This window comes from Chlorocebus sabaeus, chromosome 1 (genome assembly GCF_047675955.1).
Source record: "Chlorocebus sabaeus isolate Y175 chromosome 1, mChlSab1.0.hap1, whole genome shotgun sequence".
Classification (NCBI taxonomy): Eukaryota; Metazoa; Chordata; class Mammalia; order Primates; family Cercopithecidae; genus Chlorocebus; species Chlorocebus sabaeus.
Window position 1 is genome coordinate 31323530 of NC_132904.1, and position 27178 is coordinate 31350707.

A 27178-nucleotide genomic window follows, 5' to 3' on the forward strand; every position below is an offset into this window, starting at 1 on the left:
TGTACTGGAGTCAACCACAGTCTGAAAACAGGTGAGTATAGTATTTTGAGAGAGTCAAAGAAAGGGAGAAAAAGACCACATTCACATCACTCTTATTACAGTCTATTGTTATACTTGTTCTGTTTTATTACTAGTTGTTGTTGACCTTTACTGCACTTAACTTATAAATTAAGCTTTATCATAGGTATGTATGAATAGAAAAATTCACAGTTGATATAGGGATTGGTACTACTTGCAGTTTCAGGCATCCACTGGGGGTCTTGGAATAGATCCCCTGCAGATAAGAGGGGACGACTGTAAATATATGTTTAAGCTTGGTCCTAAGGGCAATGAGAAATGAGTTTTAAGCAAAGGAATGCATTTTAGAAGGTTCTCGACTGCAGACTGGAGAACAGATTGAAGAGGGGGGACTCTGAAGGCAGAGAGATAAATGTGGCTGTTGTTGCAGAAATTTAGGTGAGTGATGATGACAGTGTGAACTAGGGAAGTGGCAGTGTGAATGAGGATGGAGAGAAGGGGTATCCAGGAGGGAGAAGTGAAAGGAACTGGTGATTGATTAGATGTAGCTGGGTTGGTCGGGGGCTGGGAAGAAGAGAGAGAAGACAATGTTTCCAACTTCTGCCTCTGAGCGGCCAGGGCTGCCTGCCACCCAGAGGAGAGTGGAATGGAGCGGGGACAGACAGTGGAAACCCAGATGGTATAATTTCTTGAGAAACAGAAAGAGATACTGTACTTTTTGCTATGCCTAATTTCACAATTTCCCATTTTAGAATAGGATATGTCTCAAGATATAATTTCACGTAATTCTTTGTGGGGTGAGGAAGAAGGCAGGATGTGAGCATTCAACACTGGCGTGCTCTTTCAAATAATTTGTCTAATGTTTTTTCCAGCAAACATTGCCACACTATGAAAAGCTCTCCATGCATTCTAGGCCTGCTTTGCTACAGCTGGGGAGTGGGGGCTTGAAAGATAGCATCCCATCCTTGCTCACAATTCTGGTGCTGCCCATCCCACTTTTTCAAGAAAGTCTTCTTTCTAACATCAAAAGAAATCCTGGGCTCCCACATAGTGTGCAGAAGTTGTACTTTTGCTATCAGCTAATTGAAAAAATGCAAGACAAAAAGCCTTTCTGAACTCTGTAGCACTTCCCAAGATGTTATATTTTACGAACCACATCATTCATTCATGTAAGACATCACTGATGCAAAACAGTACCTTTGCATTCTTAGACCCACTGGCAGAACTGTGGTTTCCGGGGGCTTCTGATATCAGGACTGATCCTAGGACCAGACCCATGCCGCATCAGGCTCTCTCTCCTCTAACACTTGCTAAATCTCATGCTTTCGCAACTTTGGCCCTATGGATGTTTTAGGCTGGATTAATTTTTGTGGTTGGGGCTGTTCTGTGCATTTTAAGATGTTGAGCAGTATCCCCAGTCTCTATCCCACTAGATTTTAGTAGTACCTCCAGCCACCAAGTATAACAACCAAAAATGTCTCCAGACATAGCCAAATGTCCCTGGGGGAGGGTGAAAAATCTCCCCTGGTTGAGGACCACAGATCTAAAACAAACATGATTGTTACATCTCTGAGGCCAGGCTTGCTGCTTTCAGATCAGAACAATGGTCTCATACCTGTCTTCACCAGGAGCTTACTGGACATCTGACACTCCAGGTTGGATGCCATTTTGCCAGAAGTGACCACTGCAGCCGATGCGGCAGGAAGGGCAGCATCCGTGTTTTCTGCTCGCAATGGTGGCAACCGGGTGGCCTTCACTGAGGCTGTAATGGATGTCAGCGCGGCGGTGACTGTCAGTGGGCGTGGCGTGGATGCTCTGGGCATCTCCGGGTTGGTGGGGTTTGGGAGGCCAGTGTGCATGGCTTGTGGTTTCCTGGGGAGGTAAGTTGTAGACAACAGGCCAGAGGCAGTGCCCATGTTTCCTTGCATGGCTGTATGTGTGCTTGTGGTATGTCCTGTTCTTGCATACATGTAGGTTGGTGTGAACGGGAAGGCTGTATGGACTGCCCCTGGTGTCTTCTTTGGGCCAGACGCAGCCTTGTTTGTGCCATTTTTAGCCAGAGTAGTCACTGAACTGCTCTTAGCTGGTCCTGAGGCCACAGCCAAAGGGCTGCTGCTGGTGCCCTTAGCCGCCAGGGCTGCAGACAACGCAGGTGGACTTGATCTCCTCAGAAACAATGTGACGGCAGCTGCTGCTGTTGGCTCTACCTTAGATGACACTGTGTCCACTGTAAAGAGAGAAAAAACAAAGTTTGTCATTGGCTAGGAATGCACGTGTCACTTGTTCTGATGATGCATGGATGTAACTTATGGATTTGCTAGGGTGAAGTCTCTGTAATCTGGGCTTGCAGTGGACAGAACTTAGCCAAAACAACTCTAGGCTCATTAAGTTGATTAACCATAACAAGAATGCCGCTTACAGCACAGCTATGGCTGACAGCAAGAATGCTTACATTGTGAATAGTTTCGAAAGCTCAGGTGGGCACAGGACCAATGAGGTGACTACTTGGGGCTGCTAACTCACTCCTGATAGGGGGTACGAGCTCCTTCAGAGCACGGCTGGTATCTGCGTTGAGCTTGAAGATGCTTTGACCACAAAAGCAGTCATGCCTGTTTTGGGGGTACTGGGAAACAAACTACCTGCATTAGTGGCTGCACCTGTCCATTTCTTGGGGTGCTGAGAGGCCCGCAGCACTCTGGAGGAGGTCCTGGGAAAGACACTGGTCGAAATAGAAGATTCAGCAGCAGAGTGATAGCTCAAGATGTTCTGGAATGGTGTGGAAGCATTTCTCTCAGGTGATGAATTGAGGTCACTGGAAATTTCAGAACCTGTATCTGTTCCATCTGAAAGCATTTCCTGCAAGCTACCTGTAGAAGTTGGTCTTGACGAGGTTAGCAAAAGAGGATGTGCTGGCTGGTCGGGCAACTGTAGTTGAGACACAGAATGTTGAGTTGTGGGTGAGTAATACGCAACTTCAGCTGTTTGGAAGTCTATGGAATGGTTGTTATTGCTTGTGGGCCAGAGGTCTACATGGCTTCCAACCACGGTCATGTCTGACTGTTGCACAGGCTGCTCAGTGCTTGTACTGAGGACTAGATCCTGAATGCTAAACCCTTCTGCAGTCACTGAATGCCCTGCAGTGTCTTTGAAATCCTGAGATTTTATGGCATTGGCAGCTGAAGTTAAACCACTGGGAGGAGCCGTTGGAGCCGTTGGAGCTAAATGAGTTTCCCAACTTGTGGTGCTAATTGTGTGTCCATTTAAATCATAATTTGTTTGCTGCTGTAAGCCAGATATTATTGATTCTGTGGAAAGGGATCCAGTTTCCGCTGAAAGAGAACTCCAGAAAACATCTGTGGTTGCTGGTTTTTTCATGTCTCCTATTGTTGAGGAATCATATACATCCATGGAGGAGGGCGATGCTCTCACCTGTTTGGAAGCTGAAGCTGGCAACCCAGAATGGTCCACAGCAGCTGCAGAAGCCTCTGGCTTGGTGTTGGAAAAGCCAAGAGATGGGAAAACAGTCTGGGTGGCTTGTATGGAGAGTATGGAAGGTAGAGGTGATCCGGAAGGAAGGGGATTTGTCCTTGGTGCTGTAACGACGGGAGATGAGACGTGATGGGTGCTGAAATCAGAGACAAATCCATTTACAGTGTGAAGACTCAAAACCTCTTTCCTTGGAAAGGCCTGGAGAGGAATCGTCCCATTTGCCTCCTCATTTTTCCTTAAAATGGCTGTCACACTGTCTTTTTTCCACCGGGGAAATGTCCAAGATGTGGAAAGAAGATTAGGAACTTTGCCTGAGAGGAGCAAGTCTCTAGTTGCAGGAGGGGACCCATGACTGCCCTCTGCTGGAAGAGTAGGCATTTCTAGCATGGGAGATGGGGAGGCACGATTCTCTGTGGGCTGGAGGAAAGTAAGTACGGAGGGAAAGTCGATTGTCCCAGTTGATGGTGATGTGGGAACCGCCTCAGAAAGGATGGCTTGCTCTCGACCCAGTGCAGTGACATGCAGAGGAGAAGGCACCAAAGAAGAAGAGGTGTGTTCTGCCGAAAGGGTGGGCCCTCTGGAATTCTCTGGAGCTGCTGACAAATGCAGCGGGTTAGCAGAGTCGTTTGCAGTGTCAGGGGCTAGCTTTCTGCTGTTCATTTCTACGGCCCCTGATTCTGCAGTCTGGAAAAGTGGAGGCTCAGCCTCATGGGTCGCTGTTTCTGTATTCTTAAAAGTTGGCAAAGACACCCCACTGTGCACTCTTCCAGCCATCCCAGCTTTGGTCTGCTGGGTGGATGCAGGATCTGAAGCCACTTCCAACATTGACCACGAGGGGCTTCCATTTGGAAGCTGAGGAAGACTTCCAAGTGCTGGGGGATGGGGAGACGGATGGGACAGTTCTGCCATGGGGCTCAAAAACCCAGGTGTGGATGAGCCTGCTGAATGGGGACCCTCTGTTGGGGACAGCTTGGAATGCCACTTTGTTGAGGATCCAGAAACACCTAGATGAGGGATGCCTATGAGATCCTGAACATTTTGGGATAGAGTGTGGTCCATTTCATCAGAAAATGGGATTAGGGGATTAGCTATGTTCTGACCTGAAGAGGGGTCGGCCGGAGGAGTTTGGGGAACTAACGGCACTTTGGGGGGTTGCTCTGCTGGTTCAGAGATGATGGAATGAGGTGAGTCAGGAGCCAATGAAGAGGATGGAAGTGGAGGGAGGAGTGGGGGAATGTCTGACCTTGGGGGATGCTTTGAAATGGAGGGAGCCAATGCCCATACTGGCTGGGATGGGGGGACAGCACTGAAGGACGTCCCTGACGGGACTGTGGACAACAAGGGGAGCATGCTGGTGAGAGGCAAACCTGACACATCGGCTGCTTCTTGTCCCCCTTTAGGCCCCGGTTGGACCAGGGACTCGGTAGAATCCTTGGAAGGTTCGAGGGAGGAGCTATGTCCGCTTCCTTGGTAAAGGGAAGAAGAGAAGTCCACGTGAGCCCTAGTTCTGTGGTGTGTCTTGGACGCAGGGGTTCGGGCTGACTGTGGCAAGCTTGTGTTGTCAGAGGACTGTCCCAGCACGGTCTTGCTTCTGTCTGCTGCTGAGGAAGACTTGACTTCTGTGAAAGGCCATGTTGGTGAAACTGGTAACAATTTCCCAGGAGGAAATGACTCTGGAGTCCGGGTGACATTTATCTGTAGATTGTCTGTTCCTGTGAAACAAAATATCAGGCTGTCAGGGGTTGGATGTTCATGAAGTGCCTGCTGTGGTCAGGTGCTGGAGACAAAGGTGTGTGCAAGACAGGCTCCGCCTGGACCCATCACAGAAGGCTCAGGAAACAGAGTCAAACAACAAATTACATAATATCAAGTAGGAAAATGTTGCAGCGAACCTACAGGGCAGGGTTGGTGGGAAGCAGTTTCTGATGAAGTGATGTTTAAGGAAAGATGTGGAAAATACTCGTGTATTAAAAAAAATTTTTTTTAGTACCACCCAAAAGGCATGGACTGTGAAACTTGCAACCTAGAAACTCAAAGCTGAATGTGGTCAACTGCCATGGTCAATGACACCAAAATAACCTCATCCAGGAACCCAAAATGCACAAAACTAAAAGTAGAACTGTGTATTCAAGCATGAATCTTTTTTGAGGATCCTGAGGCATCTCATATGAAATATTTGAGGTTGTCTGCGTTTGGAAAGATGGCTCCAATGAAACATATTTATCTTCCTGGATTTAAAAGGTTTCCAGGTGCTATCATTCACGTCATGTCAAACAGCAAAGGAGATTGCCTTTCAGATTAGGCTATTTCAGAAGAAAAAACCAGGAAGGAGACACTTCTCACAGGGCCTGGTGTCACAAAAGCACCTGCAGAGGGCAGAACTGTCGACACTCATGTGTGGCCCCACAGGCAGACAGACAAGGAGGCAGGGCATAAGCTGGTGACCTCCGCTAAAAAGGAGGTGAGGAAACAACTCTTGGAAAGCTGGAAGTTCACTCTGAATTAGGCAATATGCTGAAAAATTCCTTTCTCATTCTTCCTTTTCTTGTTTTTAAAATTCCCCATTCTTGGGATTTACAGATACCAAGAAATTGGCCTTACATCATTTTAAGAACTCATCAGGGTATAAGCCAATACTACATCAGGCTGTTGACTTGATTTTATAGGAGAAACCAACTCCTTCTCCTAGGCAGGCCATAATCAGATGCCCAGCTCAGCCTGACTGTCTCCTGATCACCAGATCAGGATCATTAGGGTGCTTTCTGCAGAGCCAAAGCTCCCTCTGGCCTCCACTGGCCCATCTCAAATAGAAGTAAGTGGCAAAATGCATATATAGTTCCAAGACACCAAAATACGCATAGTATTTCATTAAAATGCATGCCCTCCTTAGGAACTGGTTCATGGTTTGCAATGGAAATTGTGTTTCTGTGTTACCACATGCAGGTGGTACTCCCCCTCAGACACTTGCAATTTTACACAGAAGGTGGATACGGCTTTCATGCCTCAATCCTCCCTGTTCATGTTGCTTATCTCCTAGATAGCCTCAACTTCACACTTTGCATACAGTCTTATCTGGTTACTTACATGGGTAAATATAACGTCTGTATAAGGTATTTTTGCATTTTTGTATTTTTCAGTTAAACTTTAGAATCCACTTTTATGTGGATGTCAGGTGAAATCTGTGTAGGATTTCTTCTTTTGTACCTTCATTTAAATGGATTCTCCAACTCATGGATTTAAGAATCAAAACAAATTCATCTTGTTTCAATTACATAGCCTTGTAACTCAGAAAAAGGATGCTACAGGCTGAGCAGCTTTTGCTTTCAGCAGGAAGTTTTGCAAACTCTTTCACAAAAAAAAATTAAAAAAAAAAAAAATTCTGCGAACAGGATGGAGGAATGGGGGCTAATACCAAGGGATCTGTAACTGACTGAAGGACCATGGCCAAGAGAGACTGATGGAAAACTCCATGCTGAAGTGAAGAAAGACAGTCTCTAGTGGATTTGCTTCTACTGGACCTTGTTGTTTTCCAGACTAGAAACTAGTATTTCCCAAAGTAGCTCCTATGAAGCACAGTATTCCAAATGCCTCATGAATAAGTTTCTATGAATAATCTTGAGAAGCGCTGTATACAAGATTCACATGTGAAAGTCATTAATGATGCTGACCATATCTTTCTGGCTCTCCCACTTCTAAGCCCATTGGGAGGACTGAACATCTTGGATACTTCTGTGGTTGATGGGGGCCATGTAACTAGTTCTGGCCAATGAGTTTGTAAGCAGAAATGACAAGTGTCACTTCTGGGCTAGAACATTTAAGTGCTGGAGGAAGACTCTCCGGAACTTTCTTTCTCCATAGCAAAACAAAACCTAGCAACATATTTCAGTAAGTTTCTACTGAAAAACAGAAGGAGAAGACAAAGAAGGAGGAGAAAGAAGAAACTAGAAATGTTCAAAGTGTTTGCTGGTTCACCAGCCTGCATCTCCTATGGACTTTGCTGACCAAAGATATACAGGCAGCACGAGCAAGAAGTTAGCCTCTGCTATTTTATGTCACTGCAATTTGGGGGTTGTCATTCAAACACAACCTAACTTACCCTAACCTATTCAGAAACTGACATCAGAGTGGATTTGGAATTTATGTGGGTATATTCTCATCCTCATGTAAATAAAGGCTCAGAAAAGTCTCATAGTCAAGAAAACATAAGAGGTATGTAGTAAAAAATTAATAAATAGGATGTTGGATGATTTAATTAAACTTTGTTTAGCCAGTATTTCTCAAACCTATTTGACTGCTGGAATATGTTTGGGATATTTCTCAAAAACATTTAACCTCAGAATTTACTAACTTAAAGAAAAGCTCAATGATACACACAAATCCAAGGGAGAAAGCATGCTCACTGAATTACCAAATGATACCAAATTCAGAAGAACTGATCTGAAGAATTTCAGAAAAACATGTTTCAAAGATATATCAACTGACTGAAATTATTACTAAAGGAAGACATATATAAGAATTAAATATAAAGGTTTGCCCTTAGTCCAAAAATTACCTAGACAGGAACAGGATGGGGGCACTTCCCTTTAAGAATAGCCTATGCTATCTGTAGGCAGAGTTGACTAGAGTTCCTGATGAACTAGAAGAGAAATATAGGCCAGCAAGGAAATGACAAATCCTTAGGTTACATTAATTTTTTTCACTCTTTAACTAGAAGAATAGTTCATACCTAGAAAATAATATCTGCATGTAAAATAATATCTATATGTAAGTATCTATACTTAGAAAATAGTATCTATATGAAATGAACACTCATGTGCCTCTTAGCTTAACGACAGGGTCAATATTTTCAGAGCCCTCTCCCTGGTATCTCTCTGGGTTCCCTCTTTCTTCTCCCCGGAGATAACCACCATTATAGGTTGAATTTTAAAACTTAGTTAATTTTCAAGGGGATCAGGTTTACTGTTCTCTGCCCTACTCAGCGCGTACCTAGTCAGCTGGGGTGAATTCTGTCACATCTTAAGAAAACATTAAGAAACTGATAACGTGCTAGTACATGATGCTTTTGGAGGTGTTTTACATTATAAAAAGGAAAAAGTTTATAAAGGGAGAGTCCCCATTTGCACACTGGAGTGAGGAGATCCCTGGTGGTACTCAAAACTTCATGACTGAAAAAGCATCTTGATATGGCTAGGCTTTGTGTCTCCACCCAAATCTCATCTGGAATTGTAATCCTTATAATCCCCACATGTCAAGGGAAAGACCAGGTCGAGGTCATTGAATCATTGGGGTGGTTTCCTCCACACTGTTCTCATGATAGTGAGTGAGTTCTCACAAGATCTGGTTTTATAAGGGGTTCTTCCCCCTTCACTCAGCACTTCACCTTCCTGCCACCTTGTGAAGAAGGTGCCTTGCTTCCCCTTCACCTTCCACCATGATTGTAAGTTTCCTGAGGCCTCCCAGCCATGCTGATCTGTGAGTCAATTAAACCTCCCTCCTTTATAAATTACTCAAGTCTCGGGTATGTCTTTATAGCAGCGTGAAAATGGACTAATACATGTATCATTCGTATCAATTTTATTTAAAGATTTAGGGGAAACATACTCATATATAAAGATAAATATACTTTCTTGAGTAGAATGCAAAATTCAAATGACCGATCCAAGATAAAACTAAGGCCTTCAAAGACATGTTTGTGCCTGTCATTGACCCTGGGGTGTCAGTTTACTCTTCACTGTAATAGCAGGTATTAATTAGATCAGTAAAGTCTTTGAAAAGACTGATTCAAGAAAACACAATCTCCCTAAAACATGTGAAAAAGAAACTGGATGTGTTATTTAGTGCTCCAGGGACAGAACTAGGGACAGTGGGAAGAAGATATAAAGACAGAGATTAGAACTTAATAATAACAGAAACATTTCCTTAATTATTAAAACCACTGAAAACAAATTGAGCTGGCTTAAAGTCAGTGAGTTCTCCACCATTAGAAATTTCCAAAGGCGTATATTTTAAGTTCACTCACCTCACCTTTCCTTCCTTCCTTTCTTCCCTCCCTCCTTTTGTACCTTCCATCTGCAAATGCCTGTTGTATGCTGGACACTCGGTTAAGCAATGTCTTACGGAAAAACATACATGGTCTCCAACATCATGGAACTCAGAATTCTATGGGAGATATGGACTCCAGCATTTTTCAAATGTAAAAATGATAAATGTTACAGATGAAAGATCCATAGTCCTATGATCTGATCAGGGAGGTCAGAAAGCACATCCCTGAGGAAGTGACTATCCAGATCCAAAGAATGAATAAAAGTTAACCAAGCAAAGAGGGTAGGGAAAAACATTCCACATAAAGGAACAAGCATATGCAAAGGCCCTGCGGCAGAAAGAGCCATCACAAGTACAAGGAACTGGCAGAAGGTAACCACAGCTAGATCAGGAACAGCAGGTGGGCAAGAAATGAGATTAAGGCTGCAGAGGGAGGCGACAGCCAGACCATTGCTCCAGTGGCCATCACCTCCTTCTGTAGCACTGTGGGTTTTAGTTTGATGGGGAGGGTGTGAGCAGGTGATGCACAGGAGCAAATTTATGTTTTGGAAAAACCATCCTGGCTGTGAATAACAGACAGGAAGGGACAAAAACAGCAGATGGCAGAGTGCTTAGAAAACACCTGCAGTTGTCCAGGCTCAAGATGACAGGAATGTTGTAAAGAGGAGTTGAGCCCTGCATGGGAGATGGAAACAGATCCTCCTTTATGGTCCCTTTCAATTCTCAGAGTTCCAGATTCTACTATTGCTTTAAATATGTTTGTGTCTACACGTGCAATGTTTTGAGTTTTTTCTCCTTTATGCCTCCCATTGAGAGGGTGTGTCTATGTCCCCTCTCCTTGAATCTGAGTGGGCTTGAGTCTGTTTGACCAATAATGCCACATGACTTCCAAAGCAACATCATCAAAGGCCAGGTCACTTTAGCTTGGTCTCCTGGAATGCTCGCTCTTGGGATGTTCCCTCTCTCTGTCTCTCCTGGAACCCAGCACCCACTCTGTGAGCAGCCCACACCATGTGGAGAGGCTATGCCTGACCACTCCAATCCACAGTCCCAGCTGAGCCAAGCCTGCCTGGCATGCCAGCCCAGACAACAGACAGATGAATGAGGAAACCTCCAGACTATTCTTCCCCTAACCATTTGAATCACTCCAGCTGTCTGAATCGTCCCAACTGAGGCCCAGACATCACAAGGCAGGGAAAAGCCATCTGCACTATGCCCTGTCTGAATTCCCAAAACCATGGGCAAAATAAAATCTTGTTGTTTTATAGCACCGAGCCAGGGGTGGTCTGTTGTACTGTAATAATAACTGAAACAGTATATGTGTGGTTGTGTCCCTCACTTCTGGGAAATGAGTCTCTATAGCTTTAATCAGATTCTCAAAAGGATTCAGAAGCCAAAAATTAGTTAAGAACCCTTCACTTCAATGAAAAATAATTCTGCTTTATACACAAGATTTTAGAATTATGTCTATGCTAATTAGGTAAAACATATCTGTATTAATTAAAGTTGCATTATGGAAGGCCATAAGACAGAAAGACAAATTTTGAGGAGGAAATGAGAGATAGCTGATGTTTGTTAGGGAGAAGGAGAAAATAAATTAGGAGAAATAGAGTAAAACCAAATTACAGAGAACTTAAAACATACTTTAGGAAGGCAGTGAAGTAAAAATCTGATCTAGGTGGTGTGTCAGGCAGACTCCAATGTGACCCCATGATCTCCGTCTCCGGGTGATCATGCCTTTTGTGATCCCCTCTCCTTGAGTATGAGCAGAACCTATGACTTTCTTTTTTCTCTTTTTTTTTGGGTGGGAGATGGGGGGCAGGGTCTCACTCTGCCACCCAGGCTAGAGTGCAGTGGTGTGATCATGGCTTACTGCAGTCTCAACCTTTGGGCTCAAGGGATCCTCTCAGCTCAGCTTCGCTAATAGCTGGGAAGACAGGCATGCACCACCAAGCCCAGCTAATTTTTGTATTTTTTGTAGAGACAGGGTTTCACCATGCCATGTAAGCTGATCTTAAACTCCTGGGCTCAAGTGATCTTCCCGCCATGGCCTCCCAAAGTGTTTAGATTACTGGCATGAGCCACCATGCCCTGCCAACCTGTGACTTTCTTCTAACAACAGAATAGGTGATGGATGTCACTCTTGTGATTATATGATCATATATAATAACCCATACTGCAAGCAGACTTCTTCTTGGTGCCTCGATGAAGTAAGAGGCCACAATGGGAAAGCCCAGCTGGTGAGAACTGTGGGTGGCCCCCAGAAACTACTGGGGTCTCTAGGAACCATGAACAGTCTCTTCGAGCTGATAGCCAGAAATAAGTCAAAGCCCTCAGTCTGGCAGCCACAAAGAAATGAATTATGCCAACAACCTGAGTGAGCTTGGAAGTGGATTCTTCCCCAGCCAAGCCTGCAGATGAGAACACAGCCCAGCCAATGCCATGAATGCAGCCCTGTGAGATCCTGTGCAGATAAGCAGTGTCCAACCTCTCAACTCATGGAAATTGTGAGATAATAAATATATATTGTTTTAAGCCACAAAGTTTGTGGGGATTTGTTACATAGCAATAGAAAACTAATACAGGTAGGAAGTAGGGAGCTTTGGAATGTTGTATGGCAAAGCAGGAGAGTAGGAAGAGGGAGAGCACAAGGTATCATGACTGAAGAGTAGCATGAAGAATGGTGAGAAGTTGCCATCAAGACAGTCAAAAAGAAGCACAAGTCAGTAAGTTTGTTTGGTACATCACAGAGAATGAGTCATGAAATAAAGATTCTAACATAGCACCTGAGACTTGGAGGAAGTTATTTAAAGAGAAGACAGAGCTTTGCAACAGTAGAAACAAAACCACACCAGCAAAAACGTTGAAATGTTGCTATGAAACAGGTTGCACTCTTATTTTTTTATTTTTTGAGATGGAGTCTCGCTCTGTTGCCCAGGCTAGAGTGCAGTGGCGCCATCTCAGCTCACTGCAAGCTCTGCCTCCCAGGTTCATGCCATTCTCCTGCCTCAGCCTCCTGAGTAGCTGGGACTACAGGTGCCCGCCACTGTGCCTGGCTAATTTTTTGTATTTTTAGTAGAGACAGGGTTTCACCGTGGTCTTGATCTCCTGACCTCATGATCCCCCGCCTTGGCCTCCCAAAGTGCTGGGATTATACGTGTGAGCCACTACACCCGGCCTGTACTCTTATTTTTTAACTCCATTTTTCAAGAAAAAAAAATACCAAGCCATTCTGTCAAATTACTGAATTTTAGTTTTTCTCAATAAACTTCCACTGACTCCCCAGTGTCTCTCCTTACCCCCAAAAAACCATGACTTTCTTCTACTTAGATAAATGACATGAATTACTGTTTGCTCACAAATATGGTAACAGTCTTCAAAAAAATTGTGGAAAGCAGCCAGGCGCAGTGGCTCACGCCTGTAATCCCAGCACTTTGGGAGGCCAAGGGGTGTGGATCACTTGAGGTTAGGAGTTCAAGACCAGCCTGATCAACATATTGAAACCCCATCTCTACTAAAAATACAAAAATACAAAAAAAAAAAAATTAGCTGAGTGTGGTGGTGGGCACCTATGATCCCAGCTACTCAGGAGGCTGAGACAGGAGAATAAATTGAACCTGGGAGGCAGAAGTTGCAGCAAGCCAAGATCACGCCATTGCACTCCAGAGAGCAAGACTCCATCTCAAAAAAAAAAAAAAAAAAAAAAAAAAAAAAAAAAAAAATTGTGGAAAGCAAAGATAAGTCCTACACACATGAGAGGGAGACGGACAGTGATGGTGTGCTGCACAAGCACCAGATTGGCTGCCTCTTCTGAATGTTTACAATGATTGCCCATCCAGGGACAAGCCAACAATCCCCTTGTGTTTGGACTGACAGTGTTTCCCACAAGGTGAATTAGTAGTCTAAAGAATTTTGCTGGAAAGTAGCTTAAATGGTAAGAAATTTAAGGAGGTGCTGGGTGAGGAAAGATAGGAAACAGAGATGGATTTATGTTGGAAACCAGAGTGAAAGCAAGCAAGATAAAGACTCTCAAAATAATAAAAAGTTAAAATGAGTCATCCCTCCCATCTCAAGGAAACAAGAATGGGTAGTCATACAAAACCCTATTCAATACACAATTTATACACATGCATTTTCACTAAACTTGTCTGAGCCAGACAAGCTGAAATAAAACCATGATTCTCAGAGCTTCAGGAAAGTGACAAGTCATTTCTGTAAGATTATCAGGCTTAATAACTTCCACAAATTGGGAGCACGTGCATGTATGCACACGCAGGGTAAGTATCAAATGTTTTTCTGTGCTTTGCAAATTTGCATAGAATCCCATGAATGTTAAACTTAGCCTTGAACTAAACACATCAGAGAGCAGTTTATTATCATTGTGAAACATAAAAGGAATTAAGAAAGTGCTTAGCCAGGTTTGGACACACAGAACCTGTCATTGACTAATGTCAAAAAACAGTGTGAACTGCCTCCTGAGACTCCCCACATCTCAGACACCACATGGTTACACCAAGATGCATAATAACAGATTGCTCAGGCCTCTGTCTTCCCAAGGCTCTTAGCGCTGCTAGTTTATCATTCTCAGTTCTTACACACAAGACTCAGACCCAGGCTGTGATGCTGCTACACTCTAATTATTCCCGCCACGTAGCAAACAGAACTTTAACCTCAAGGAAGTGCATATGTACTGATCAGGCTCCCCTTCTGCTGTTACCTCCTGTCTGAACCTTTCCCCTGTCAGGCCTAGGGCTATATCAGTCCCCTGGTCATGATGCTTTTATCACAGACACCAGAGTCTGCTACTTAAGGAGTGTTCTCCCTTCAGGTTCAATGCTGCCCTGGATTGCTTCCTGCTTTGCTCAAAACTACTCTTGTAACCCATCCACAGTGGTAGTTCTTTCTCAATCAGCAGTGTCCCTTTCTTTGAAACACTGAGGGAGAAGAAAATCTTCCCAAGGTGTCGGTATAAGCATGGCTGCATTTCCCACGACAGTCACAAGACAATCCACTTTGTCCCATTCACTGCCCACTGGCAGGTTTCCTTAAGGGCAGCACTTAAAGAAAAACAAACTAGATGACTAGTAGCTCTTTAACAAAATAAATGAAGGAAATCAATCAAGACACATTAATGGAGATGCCAAACTCCTCTCCCTTATATGTCAGAGAAAAATATCTGCAGCTTTTGATCAGGTCCTAGAATCAGACTGGCTGGATTCAAATCCCACTGCTCCATTTGCTAACTGAATAACCTTGGACAAGTTACTTAACATCTCTGTGCGTCAGTTTCCTTATCTGTAAAATGGGAATAATTACAGTACTTACCTCATGAATGGTTTTAGGGGTTAAAATGAGCTGATACACATAAAGTCCTCAGAATAGTGCTTATAGAGCACATAGTGGTCAAAGAGTGCTACTACTGTTACTATTATTATTATCATCATTATTTGTTCAGTCCAGGCTAGGCATGAATGCCATCGAAGTTTTGCTCAGAGGGCCAGGGTTCTAGTCAGAACTCAGAAATCCCTGCAAATCATGGATTGTCAGAATCTCAAACATCTGTGCATGCCTCATAGATGGCAGGATATTTTCAAATCCATCACCTCACCTTGTTCTTCCACAGTACCTGTGAGATACAGGATGAAGATTATATCTCCATTTTACCAACGAGGAAACCAGAGCTCAGAGAGGTCAAGGGCTGACTTGGTCAAGGTCATACCAAGAGGTATTCTGCAGCCTAGTGTGACTCAGCCCTGGGACTCCAGAGCTGAGGCTCTCCGCACCACGTGGGAAGCAGTCAGTCTTCCTCCATCTCCAGATCTGGGGCAGGATCCACTCTACCAGAGTGGTCTGAGAAGACTGGGGCCCACAGAACTGCCTCATTCTTCAGAGTTTGATGATGTCTCTCTCCAGGGCTGTCTCTGCAAACATTACTGAGCACGGCTCTAAATCACCAAGACCTGTCAAGGCTTCCATTCCCAGAAGGTTGAAAGAGATGGACTAAGAGCCACAGCTGTGCTGACGCATCCACCCACACCCAACCCACTTACGCTCCAAACCCCTCCACGGCCCTAAGTGCTTAAGTTTGGCGCCTGGGACCTTCTTGCCTAACATGATTCCTCTTGGGGCTTTTTAAAACGAAGTGCACCAGTTAATAGAATCAAATTGCCATTCCTTGAACTGATGCCAGCAAATAGAAGATTCTGTTGACTGCACTGATAGAAGCATTTTATCTTTCAAAGTTCTTTCACAGCTATTTCTTTTTTTAAAAAGTTTGTTGCTAATCTTTTGTGGAATCAGGTTTAAAAGTAAAGTTGATACCTCTCCCTCCCACCCCCCCTTTTTTTTTTTTTGAGACAGAGTCTCACTCTGTCACGCAGGCTGGAATGCAGTGGCGCAATCTTGGCTCACAGCAACCTCTACCTCCCAGGTTCAAGCAATTCCCCTGCCTCGGCCTCCCAAGTAACTGGGATTAAGGGCACCAGCTACCACACCTGGCTAAATTATTTGTACTTTTAGTAGAGACAGGGTTTCAACCATATTGCTCAGGCTGTTCTCAAACTCCTGACCTCAAATGATCCACTTGCCTTGGTCTCCCAAAGTGCTGGGATTACAGGCGTGAGCGTGAGCCACTGCACCTGGCTTCTCCGCCTCCCCATTTTAAAAGTAATAGAATTTCACTTTCATTTCTTTCTAACCTGGGTTTACATGATCATTACAGAAAATTTAGAAAAGATGGAAAAGTAGAAAGAAAAGAAGAATCCCATTCCTCCCTCAGCCCTGACCACGTGCATATCCCACCACATCAAGAAAACCATAACTCATACCATGGTAAATTTTATTTCCAGATGATGTTCTTGGAAAAGCTTTGGTTTGCTTGCTGGAGAGACCTGTGATCACAAAGCATTTCCAACTCTGCACTGCCTTTTCTCCTTTAACACAGCAAAATCATTTTTCCATACTGGATAAGGCTGCAATATTATCTCCACTAAGATGTGGCATTATAATTTGTTTAACAATCCCTGACTGTTACAACACAGGTTGATTATAAATTTTTAGAATTTCAGTGTCTCCTAATTTCGTCATCACAATCCCTACACAGCAGGTAGGGAGGTCACAGTGACCTCTTTTGGGCCAGAGCATCACACACACAGAAGGTCACTTGTTTGGAAATATATTATCTGTGTCAAGAAAAGTAAACCAATGGGACTTAGGGGGGTTCTTCCCCCTTCTTCTCCCAGCATCTTTCTGACAGGGTCGTTAATAAGTTTAAAGTCAACCACAGAAAACACAATTAACCACCAATCACTAACCTTTAAAACCGGGACAGTCGTACTTGCAAATCTTTCCAAAGTTTCATATTAATTTTCACTATTTTATGCTAATGGCCCAAAGGAGAGTCGAGTCCATTTAAATCCATTAGGCAAGAAAGACTTTGGGGATACAGAAAATACCATACCTTTAAAAGAAAAGCAGTAAAAGAGGCTTAGAGAATGGGGCAAAAAGACAAAACATCTTACTAGGGCTTCACACCATTTTGTAAAGGCCTAAATGTAAACCTCTTCTAAGTGAGAGTTCCTTAATTAACATGTCATCGTTCCCACAACTCTTTATTTTTAACTCTATTACTTTCCCCTTTCTGCTTAGTGTGATAGCCAGTTACCTCCCTTGTTTGCTCAATCATTTAGTTATTTATTCCACAAATATTTATGGGATGCTTCCTCTGGAAATCACCCCATCGCAAAAAGATTTACAAGCTGTGATCCTCACCATGAAGGGGTCAAGTGTCACAGTTTGGTATGTGGGATCTGGAGACACAGCATCTGGGTTCCTGATCCAACTACCTTGTTCCAGCTGTGAAAACTCAGGCAAGTTACATGACCTCTCTGTGTCTGTTTGCTCCTTTCTAAGAAGAGGATAATAATATGTATCTCACAAGACTGTTTTGAGGCTTAAAGGCATTCATCCTTTAAGAGTATTTGGAACATATCTTGGTATATGGTCAGGAGTCAATAAACATTTGTTACCATGATTGCCATCCAGAAGAGCAAAATCTAAGAGGTTTCTGAGTTGCATCTCTTGCCTAAACCATGATAATACTTTTTTTTTTTTTTTTTTTTTTTGGGAGACAGGATCCCATTCTGTCATCCAGGCTGGAGTGCAGTGGCATGCCCATGGCTCACTGCAGCCTCAGCCTCCTGGGCTCAGGAGATGCTCCTACCTCAGCCTCCCGAGTAGCTGGACTACAGGGACATACCGCCACACTCGTCTCATTTTTGTATTCTTTGTAGAGATGGGGATTTGCTTTGTTGCCCAGGTTGGTCTCAAATTCCTGGGCTCAAGCGGTCTGCCTGTCTAGGCCTCCCAAAGTGCTGGGATTACAGGCATAAGTCACCATGCCTAGCCAATAAATTCTTATACTCCCACTTTTGTAGTCAACTTTTTCTTTTCTTTTCTTTTTAATAGTTTTGGTTTCTTAAATTTTTTTTAAAAATTTCAATAATTTTGGGGGAACAGGTGCTGTTTGGTTGCATGGAAAAGTTCTTTAGTGGTGATTTCTGAGATTTTGGTGCACCCATCAACCAAACACTATACACTGTATCCAACATGTAGTCTTTTATCCTTCACCACCCTCGCACCTTTCCCCCAGAGTCCCCACAGTCCATTATATCATTCTTCTGCCTTTGCATTCTCATAGCTTAGCTTCTGCTTATAGGTGAGAACGTACACTGTTTGGTTTTTCATTCCCAAGTGACTTCACTTAGAATAATGGTCTCCAGCTCCATCCAGGTTGCTGCAAATGCCATTATTTCATTCCTTTTTATGGTTGAGTGGTATTCTGTGATATATATCTATATGTATCATTTTCTTTATCCACTCATTGGTTGATGGGCATTTAGGCTGGTTCCATATTTGGCAGTTGCGAATTGTGCTGCTATAAACATGCATGTGCAAATGTCTTTTTCATATAATGACTTCTTTTCCTCTGGGTAGATACCCAGTAGCGGGACTGCAGATCAAATGGCAGTTTTACTTTTAGTTCTTTAAGGAATCTCCATACTGTTTTCTATAGTGGTTGTACTAGTTTACATTCCCAACAACAGTGTAGAAGTATTCCCTTTTCACCACATTCACACCAACATCTTTATGTTTTGATTTTTTAACTATGGCCATTCTTGCGGGAGTAAGGTGGTATTGCATTGTAGTTTTGATTGGCTTTCTCTGATAACTAGTGATCTTGAACATTTTTTCATATGTTTGTTGGCCATTTGTATTAGTCTGTTCTCATGCTGCTAATAAAGACATACCTGAGAGTGGGTAATTTATAAAGGAAAAAGGTTTAATTGACTCACAGTTCCACATGGCTGGGGAGGTTTCACAATCATGGGTGGAGGTGAATGAGGAGCAAAGTTACATCTTACATGGCAGCAGGCAAGAGAGCTTGTGTAGGGTAACTCTCCTTTAAAAAAACATCAGATTTCATGAGACTTATTCACTATCATGAGAACAGCATGGGAAAGACCCGCCCCCATGATTCAATTACTTCTCAGGTCCCTCCCATGACACACAGGAATTATGGGAGCTACAATTCAAGATGAGATTTGGGTGGGGACACAGCCAAACCATATTACCATTTGTAATATGTACCATCTTCTTTTCTTGTACCATCTTCTTTTGAGAATTGTCTATTCATGTCCTTAACCCACTTTTTGATGGAATTGTTTCATTTTGTTGCTGATTTGTTTGAATTCCTTGTAGATTCTAGATATTAGTCCTTCGTCAGATGCAAAGTTTGTGAATATTTTCTCCCACTCTGTGGGTTGTGTTTACTCTGATTATTTATTTTGCTGTGCAGCAGCTTTTTAGTTTAATTAGGTCCTATCTATTTGTCTTTGTTTTTGTTGCATTTGCTTTGGGGTTCTTGTCATAAACTCTTTGCCTAAGTCAATGTCTAGAAGAGTTTTCCCAATGTTATCTTTTATAGTTTTTATGATTTCAGGTCTTAGATTTAAGTCTTTGATCCATCTTGAGTTGATTTTTGTATAGGTGAGATATGAGGATCCAGTTTCACTCCTCTACATGTGGCTAGCCAATTATCCCAGCACCATTTGTTGAATAAGGTGTCCTTTCCCCACTTTATGTTTTTGTTTGTTTTGTTGAAGATCAATTGGCTATATGTATTTGGCTTTATTTCTGGGTTCTCTATTCTGCTCCATTTTCCTCAATTATTCTCTCAAATAAGTTTTCCAAACTTTTACATTTCTCTTCTTCCTTGGGAACACCAATTATTCTTATGTTTGGGTCATTTGTATATAATCCCAAATTTCTTGGAGGCTTTGTTCATTTTTTCAATTCCATTTTCTTTGTCTTTGTTGGATTAGGTTAATTCAAAAGCCTTGTCTTTATGCTCTGAAGTTCTTTCTTCTACTTGCTTGATTCTGTTGTTGAAACTTTCCAGTGTATTTTGCATTTCTGTATGTCTTTCATTTCCAGAAGTTATGATTGTCTTTTCTTTATAATATCTATTTCTCTGGAGACTTTTTCATCCATATCCTCTATTATTTTTTAAATTTCTTTAAGTTGGTTTTCACTTTTCTCTGGTACCTCCTTGAGTAGCTTTCTGACTTCTTTATGTGGCAATTCAGAGATTTCTGATTGGTTTGGATCCACTGCTGGAGAGCTAATGTGGTCTTTTAGGGCGTTATAGAACCTTGTTTGTCATATTACCAGAATTACTTTTCTAGTTCCTTCTTATTTGGATAGACAGTTTCAGTGGAAAAATCTGGAACTCAAGGGCTCTGGTCCCATGGGGTGATTCCTTGATGTAGTGCTCTCCCCGTTTCTCTAGGGATGGAGCTTCCTGAGAGACAGACTGCAGTATTGTTATTGCCCTTCTGGGTCTAGCCACCCAGCAGGGCTACCAGACTCCAGGCTGGTGCTGGGGAATGTCTGCAAAGAGTCCTGTGATATGATCCATCTTCAGGTCTCCCAGCTATGGATACCAGTACCTGCTCTGGTGAAGGTGGCAGGTGAGTGAAATGGACTCTGTGAGAGTCCTTGGTTGTAGTTTCATTTAGTGTGCTGTTTTCCTCAAATACTGGTTATGCTAGCAGTGAAATTGTCACATGGACAGACTCAGGACTTCTGGCTACCCAGGATGTTGCAGGCGGTAGAATTAGCTGTTGTTTTCTCCTTCTTTGGAGCAGGGTTGTTCTGAGTTGCTGCAATGGCTTGAGTTGGTTGGCCTCCAGACAGGAGGTGGCACTTTTCAAGACAGCATAAGCTGCAGTAGAAGCGGGATATAAGCTTGCCCTGTGTTGGCCAAGATAAGTATTTACTTGAGTTTCTCAGGCAATAGGTGGGGCCATAGGGCTCCCAAGAGTTTATGTCTTTTGTCTTCGGCTACCAGGGTGGGTAAAGAAAAACCCTCAGGTGGGGCTGGGGTAGGCGGGTCTGAACTCAGACTCTATTTAGGCAGGGCTTGCTGCAGCAACTGTGGGGAATGTGGGGGTAAGGGGCGTGCGAGTGGTTCTCAGGCCAACAGAGCTATGTTCCCAGAGAATTATGGCTGCCTCTGCTGTGTCATACAAGTTGCCAGGGAAGAGGGGGAAGCCGGCAGTGACAGGCCTCACCCAGCTCCCACATAGCCAGAAAAGCCAGTCTCATTCCTGCCATGCCTCACCAACAGCACCAAGTATACATCCAGGCAGCTGGTGAGCAGAGCTGAAATCTTGCCCCAGACAACAAGCCTCCCCACTGAGAAAGCAAGCAGGGCTCTCAGGCTTCACCTCTCCCTGCCTGCCTGCAGCTTTGGCTGTGACTTCTGCACTCATATATGCACTTCCCATTCATTCCCACAGCCCACCCCTCACCAGATTCTACTCATGAAAATTTATGCTCAGGTCAAATTACAAAGCTCAGCTAGAAGCTTCCTTCACCCTGTGGCCCCTCCCTAATTCTGCTGGCTGCCTTCCCTGACACCTGTGAGATAAGGCCAGGAATGATTTCCCTGGGTTCAAACTAGGGACTAGGAGTGCCTATAGGGTTCTTCCTGCTGCTGCTTCTATTTTTATATTTCTATATTTATATTTCTTTCAGCTCCTTAAATCTGTTTCAATTCTAGGTAAGGTTAAATCCTTCTCCCATGATCTGTATTTTCAGATTCTCCAGTGGGGACGTGTGTCAGGGACCAACTTCCCCCGCCTCACACTGTGGGAACTCACAGTTTTGGGGCTGTCTTGCGGAGTCTGCAGCGCCAAGTCACTTCTTTCAAAGGCTCTATGAATTCTTTCGGTTTTCCTGGTATGTTCCTGCGGTGGTTCTTGGAGCTGAAGTTCACAGTGTGAGTCTCCACACTCTGTTCTGTCCATCCACGTGGGAGCTGCATGTTAGTCCTGTCTCCTATCTGCCATTTTCCTCTTTACCCCTATACAAATCTGTCAACGTTTTCTGCCTTCTCTGGAAGTTGTTCATATTTCTTACAATAAATCCCTTTTCTCTAACTGTAATTCTCCAATGAGTACCTAGGCAATCCATCTGGCTTTAGTGGCATTAGTAAGACTGACTGTGCTTCTGCATTAGATGTTTCCCCTAAAGTCTCCAGTCTGCTTATTTCTGCAAGCATGTGGTTTTGAAAATGACTTATTCATCATGGTCACAAAATAAGCACTTTCCCATTAAGATTGATCACAAATCTAACTCTAACTGAGATGCTGAGAGGAAAAAGTAGAGACAAACACATGCAGATACATAAATATATACAGCATTTATGTATACACTTTATACATATTTTTTAATTCAAAGAATTTTTAACAACTCTCAACACTCAGTTGGAACAGTAAAAGCTATACCTAGAGGAAAATTTATAGCCTGAAATGTTTTAATTTCAAAAGAGACTTTTTAAAAGAAACTCCTTATTCATATATAAAAATTAGAAACAGAAAATAAGTTCCTCTCCCCTCAAAAAATGAACTAATAAAAATAAAAGCTGGACCTAATGCATTATAACACAAAGAATAGTAGCAGCAAGGATAAATAAGTTCAAAAGACCTCTTTGGGTCTTTTGGAAGAAAAATTAAGAGTAAAATAGGTAAATCTTTCATAGGCCTGTTTAAGAAAAAAAAAAGAGTGAACAGAAGTGTAAGACGTTAGGAATGAGAAAGGAGGCAACTACAGATAAAGAAGAAAATAAAATAATTATGAGCGAATTCCATCTGCGACTCTGGCAAAAAGTTTGAAACCCTAGAGGAAATGAATAATGTTGATAATCAAAATTAATCCAGGAATGAAAAACCTAAACAGACAGATTAACATAGGAAAAAGGAGCCACTTACCATAGAAAAAGGTAGGAGGATCAGATATATTCAGCTGAATTCTATCTAATTTTTTTTAAAAATAGGTAATTCCAATGTTATTAAACTAATTCAGGCCTTTGAAATACACAGAAATGTCCCCAATTTATTTTATGAAAACAGCTCTGAGTAAGTACCAAAATCCAATCAAGATTTACTAAATAAATAAAACAATGATCAAAATATGTACATAAATATAATGCAGCCAAGCAAAAATGTAGGAGGAGGAATGAGGAAGACCGCCATAAAAAACAGAAACCTGTGATCACATTTGTGCAATTATATAAAAATGATGTGTGTACATATATTGTTTAATAACACATAAATTGTCAATTAATACATAGTAACTTTATCAAGTCCACAACAGTCAACATAAGCACATACACCCAAAAGAATGTAACACTTTTCACTGCATTTAAGGATCCAGTAGTACGATCCTATGCCAAACTCAGGACTCAATGTTTTCCCAAAGGTAATAATGTGTAATCCCAGCCTTGTACCATCTACACTGGTACATGATAGGCAGAAAACGTCTCATTCATTTTGCATCTCACAGAGAATTTTGTTATATTGAAAAGAAAATAATCCTTCTAGTATATTAGGGGCATCCAGATAACCTGATATTCTCTAAAATTGAGAATAAGCAAAGATAGTCATGTCAGGATATCTGTTCCAATAAATAGATTTGAAGGGGGAAAGGGGTTCTCTATTCAAAGCAGTTTAGAGAATCTCTTATGGGAGAGTCACAGGGCATACAAGTACAGTAAGGACTTTGAAAAGTCTTGTGGTAAACAAAAGTTTTATTAAACTTAGAAAATCCCCAAATAAGTTGACTGCAGACTCTTTCTTCTTTTTTGTGAGATACCTGTTAATATCCCAAGGAACTGCAACTCTGAAGAACACTTTAGGGGAATTCCAGAGTTAAAGTCATTGTCCTAGCAATTTCAGACACTGAGACGAAAATCAAAGAACTGATGGGTAGACATAATCCATTGTAAAATCAGAAAACACATTTTTTGTCATTCCATGGCTGACAAATTATTCTACTTTTGTCGTATTTCAGGTTATATTTTACCAGGCTTATTCATGAACCCATATACTAATGCACAACATAAGGACATGCACCAAGAAAAATGTAAAATGCTGTAACAAATGTATGTAAAGACCATCCTTTTTTTTTTTTTTTTTTTTTTTTTTTTTTTTTTTTTGAGAGAGAGTCTCACTCTGTCACCCAGGCTGGAGTATAGTGGCACAATCATAGTTCATTGCAGCCTTGAACTCCAAGGATCAAGGGATCCTCCTGCCTCAGTCTCCCAAGTAGCTAGGACTACAGACGGACACCACCAGGCCCAGTTAATTTTTTTAAAAAAGGGTTTTTTTAGAGACAAGGTCTCTCTCTGTTACCCAGGCTGGTCTCAAATTCCTGGCCTCAAGTGATCCTCCTGCCTCACCCTCCCAAAGTGCTGGGATTACAGGCATGAATTATTATTATACTGACTGGTTCTAATGCCTTCTTGGGGCACTAAGTTAATTTCGGTAAGATGTTAATATCAATACTTGATCATTTTCTCCCCTGACTGGAAACACACAAGAAAAGTGGTCTACTGAAAAAGGCTGGGTGATGCTTCATGGGTACTGATGTTTTTCTTACAATTTGACACCAAAAACCTGCAGGTATCTATTTTGGGACCATAGAAGCAGAATATGTTCCCAATATTAATAACTAATACTATTATTAATTCTTAATTCCATATTCATTGATGAATGATTAGGTGAAAGTTTTACTGCAGAAGTCTAACGCCATTAATATATCACTATTTCAAGATTTGTTAATTCAGATTCTTATAAAAACAAATTACAGCCCAACTTTATTAGGAATGAATAATGATTAAACTGATTGCCTCTAAGATTTTAAAAAAGAAAATATTTAAGTAATAATTTTCAGGCCCTTTAGAACACCCAAACTCAAAAAGATAACAATATGTTTATAGCAAATAATTTTCATTTATAGTTTACTTGCCTTCAGTGTTTACATATATGGTCATATCAAAATAGCATTTATTTTAAAAATTCTATAATTCAGATGTTTCACAAACTGAGGCTACATTGTCTCTCATTTGACATAAAAGAATAAGGTCTATCTACATTAAATTGAAATTTGCTCCATCAACGAAAGTTCCATTTCTATCTCCTAATGCCTCAGCTTACCTAGTAATAACTATATCGTTAGACAGGATTTTTCAGTATTGGCAATGGATTTTCCTTTATCCTTCCATTCTCCAATCTGTGACTAGCCACAGAGTATCAAGATGTCCGATCAGGACTAGGGGTGCCCACAGAGAAAGAGAGAAAGAACCAGAACGCTGGTACTTTCGTCATGTGGCTTAGCCAGTCCAGAGACCTTTCTTGTCTGAGAGAGGCCTAAGAGAGACATATATCATCGGCTGGAGTCTGGGAGGAGGTGCCATGTATGTCTGCCTGCCACATACCAGAAAGGCAAGAGCCCGCAGTCAAAGTATTTACTGTATACATGAACCTTATCCTTTCCACACTCACTCAGTGAGCCTGCTGAGTACCTGCCACGTGCCAGACACGAAACTTCCTGAACATTTCCTACAGCCCGGCATTTTTCTAAGTGTTTACAAATGTGAACACATTTAAGCCTCACAACAAGGCTATCAGGAAGGGACGAATTCTTATTCTCATTTTACAGATGCAGATGCAAGTACAGAAAAGTTAAAAACCTTACCCAAAGTCATACAGTTGGTAAGCAAGCGGTGGGGCTGTGATTTTAACTCAGGCACTCTGGCCCCAGAGTCTACATTCTCAACCACAACTGTATCCTGCCTCACTATAGAGCAGCATGTAAGATGAGGTCCCTACCCCAAGGTGTTTAGTATTCTTTTAAAAACATGAAGAGGTTACCTTTTAGAGATGCTTTGTTTTTTAAGAGATGCGGTCTTGCTGTGTTTCCCGGGCTGGCATGCAGTGGCGCGATCATAGTTCACTGCAGCCTGGAAGCCATGGGCTTTTACAAGCAATCCTCCCACCTCAGCCTCCTGAGTAGCTAGGACTATGGGCATGTGCCACCATGCCCAGTGAATTTTGTTGTTTTTCTGTAGAAATAGGTCTTCCTCTGTTGCCCAGGCTGGTCTAGAACTCCAGGCCTCAAGCAATCCTTCTGCCTCCACCTCCCAAAATGCTGAGATACAGGTATAAGCCACTGCACCAGGTTGAGATGTTACTTTTTAAAAACAAAACACTCAATTCAAGGTTTCTGAATGCCAGCTCAAACTTCAATCCTTGATGCAAAGTTTTCACCCAACCAAGAAAAAACAAGAAAAACAATTACGAGAGAGAGAGAGAGAGAGAGAGAGAGAAAGTGTGTGAGAGTGTGTGTGTGTGTGTGTGTATCCACCAATTGCCTTTCTGGGTCTAATGGACAATCCTCCATTTTAGTGTCAATATTTCCTTTGTTTTCTAAACAATAATGACAGCATGTGTAGCTACTGTTGTGTTAATGCCCTTACTTGACAAAATTAGAAGTTAGTAAATCTAAACTGAGCTTCCAAAATTTTTCGTTTTACTGGTCCATGAGCTCTCCAAGTCTGAAAATCAATGATCTACCTTTTTTTTTTTTAAGAAGAAGATATTATGTTAAGTGAAATAAGCCAGACAGAGAAAGACCAATACTGCAGTAGCTCACTGATATGTGCAATCTAAAATAGCCAAACTCACAGAAACAGAGAATAGAACAGTGGTTACTAGGGGCTGTTGGGGGAGAGAAATGGGGAAGTGTTGGTCAAAGGGTACACAATATTTCAGTTATAAAAAATAAATAAGATCTGGAGATCCACCATACAGCATAGGACCCGTGACTCACAATACTGTATTGTATGCTTAAAAATTTGCTAAGAGGGTAGATCTTATATTATGCGCTCTTACCACAAAAGGATAAAAAAGCAAGAGAGAAGAAACTTTGGGAGATGGTGGATAAGTTCAGGACATGGATAGAGATGATGGTTTGACAGTTTCATGGTACACTTATTTCCAAACACATCAAGTTATACACATTCAACATCTACAACTTTCTGTATGTCAATCATTCCTCAATAAAGTGGTTTAAAAAAATGGTGGCCTGATATTTCCTTTGATAGGTAAGTATCATAGAGAAGGATATTTCGTACCTCTTACCGCTGGGGTGGGGGAGGCAGAGAGGAAATGTGAGGAGGTCACCAGACTGGCAGCCTCCACAGAACATTCTGGCACTAAAGGTT

The 27178-nt window shown here is 42.2% G+C and overlaps 1 protein-coding gene across 3 annotated transcripts in view; it reads right to left on the reverse strand.

The window, feature by feature from the left end:
• Positions 1 to 27178, reverse strand: part of KIAA1549L (KIAA1549 like) — a 289089-nt gene that overhangs the window by 118106 nt on the left and 143805 nt on the right. For 2 of the 3 annotated variants that reach the window (XM_008002531.3, XM_073017434.1), the window contains exons 2-3: positions 2658 to 5219; positions 1634 to 2245 (exon numbers count right to left, since the gene is read on the reverse strand). In XM_008002531.3, coding sequence (XP_008000722.3) covers positions 1634 to 2245; positions 2658 to 5219 — 3174 coding nt within the window. The remainder of the gene's footprint in view (positions 1 to 1633; positions 2246 to 2657; positions 5220 to 27178) is intronic. The other variant, XM_073017450.1, reaches the window with a different exon arrangement.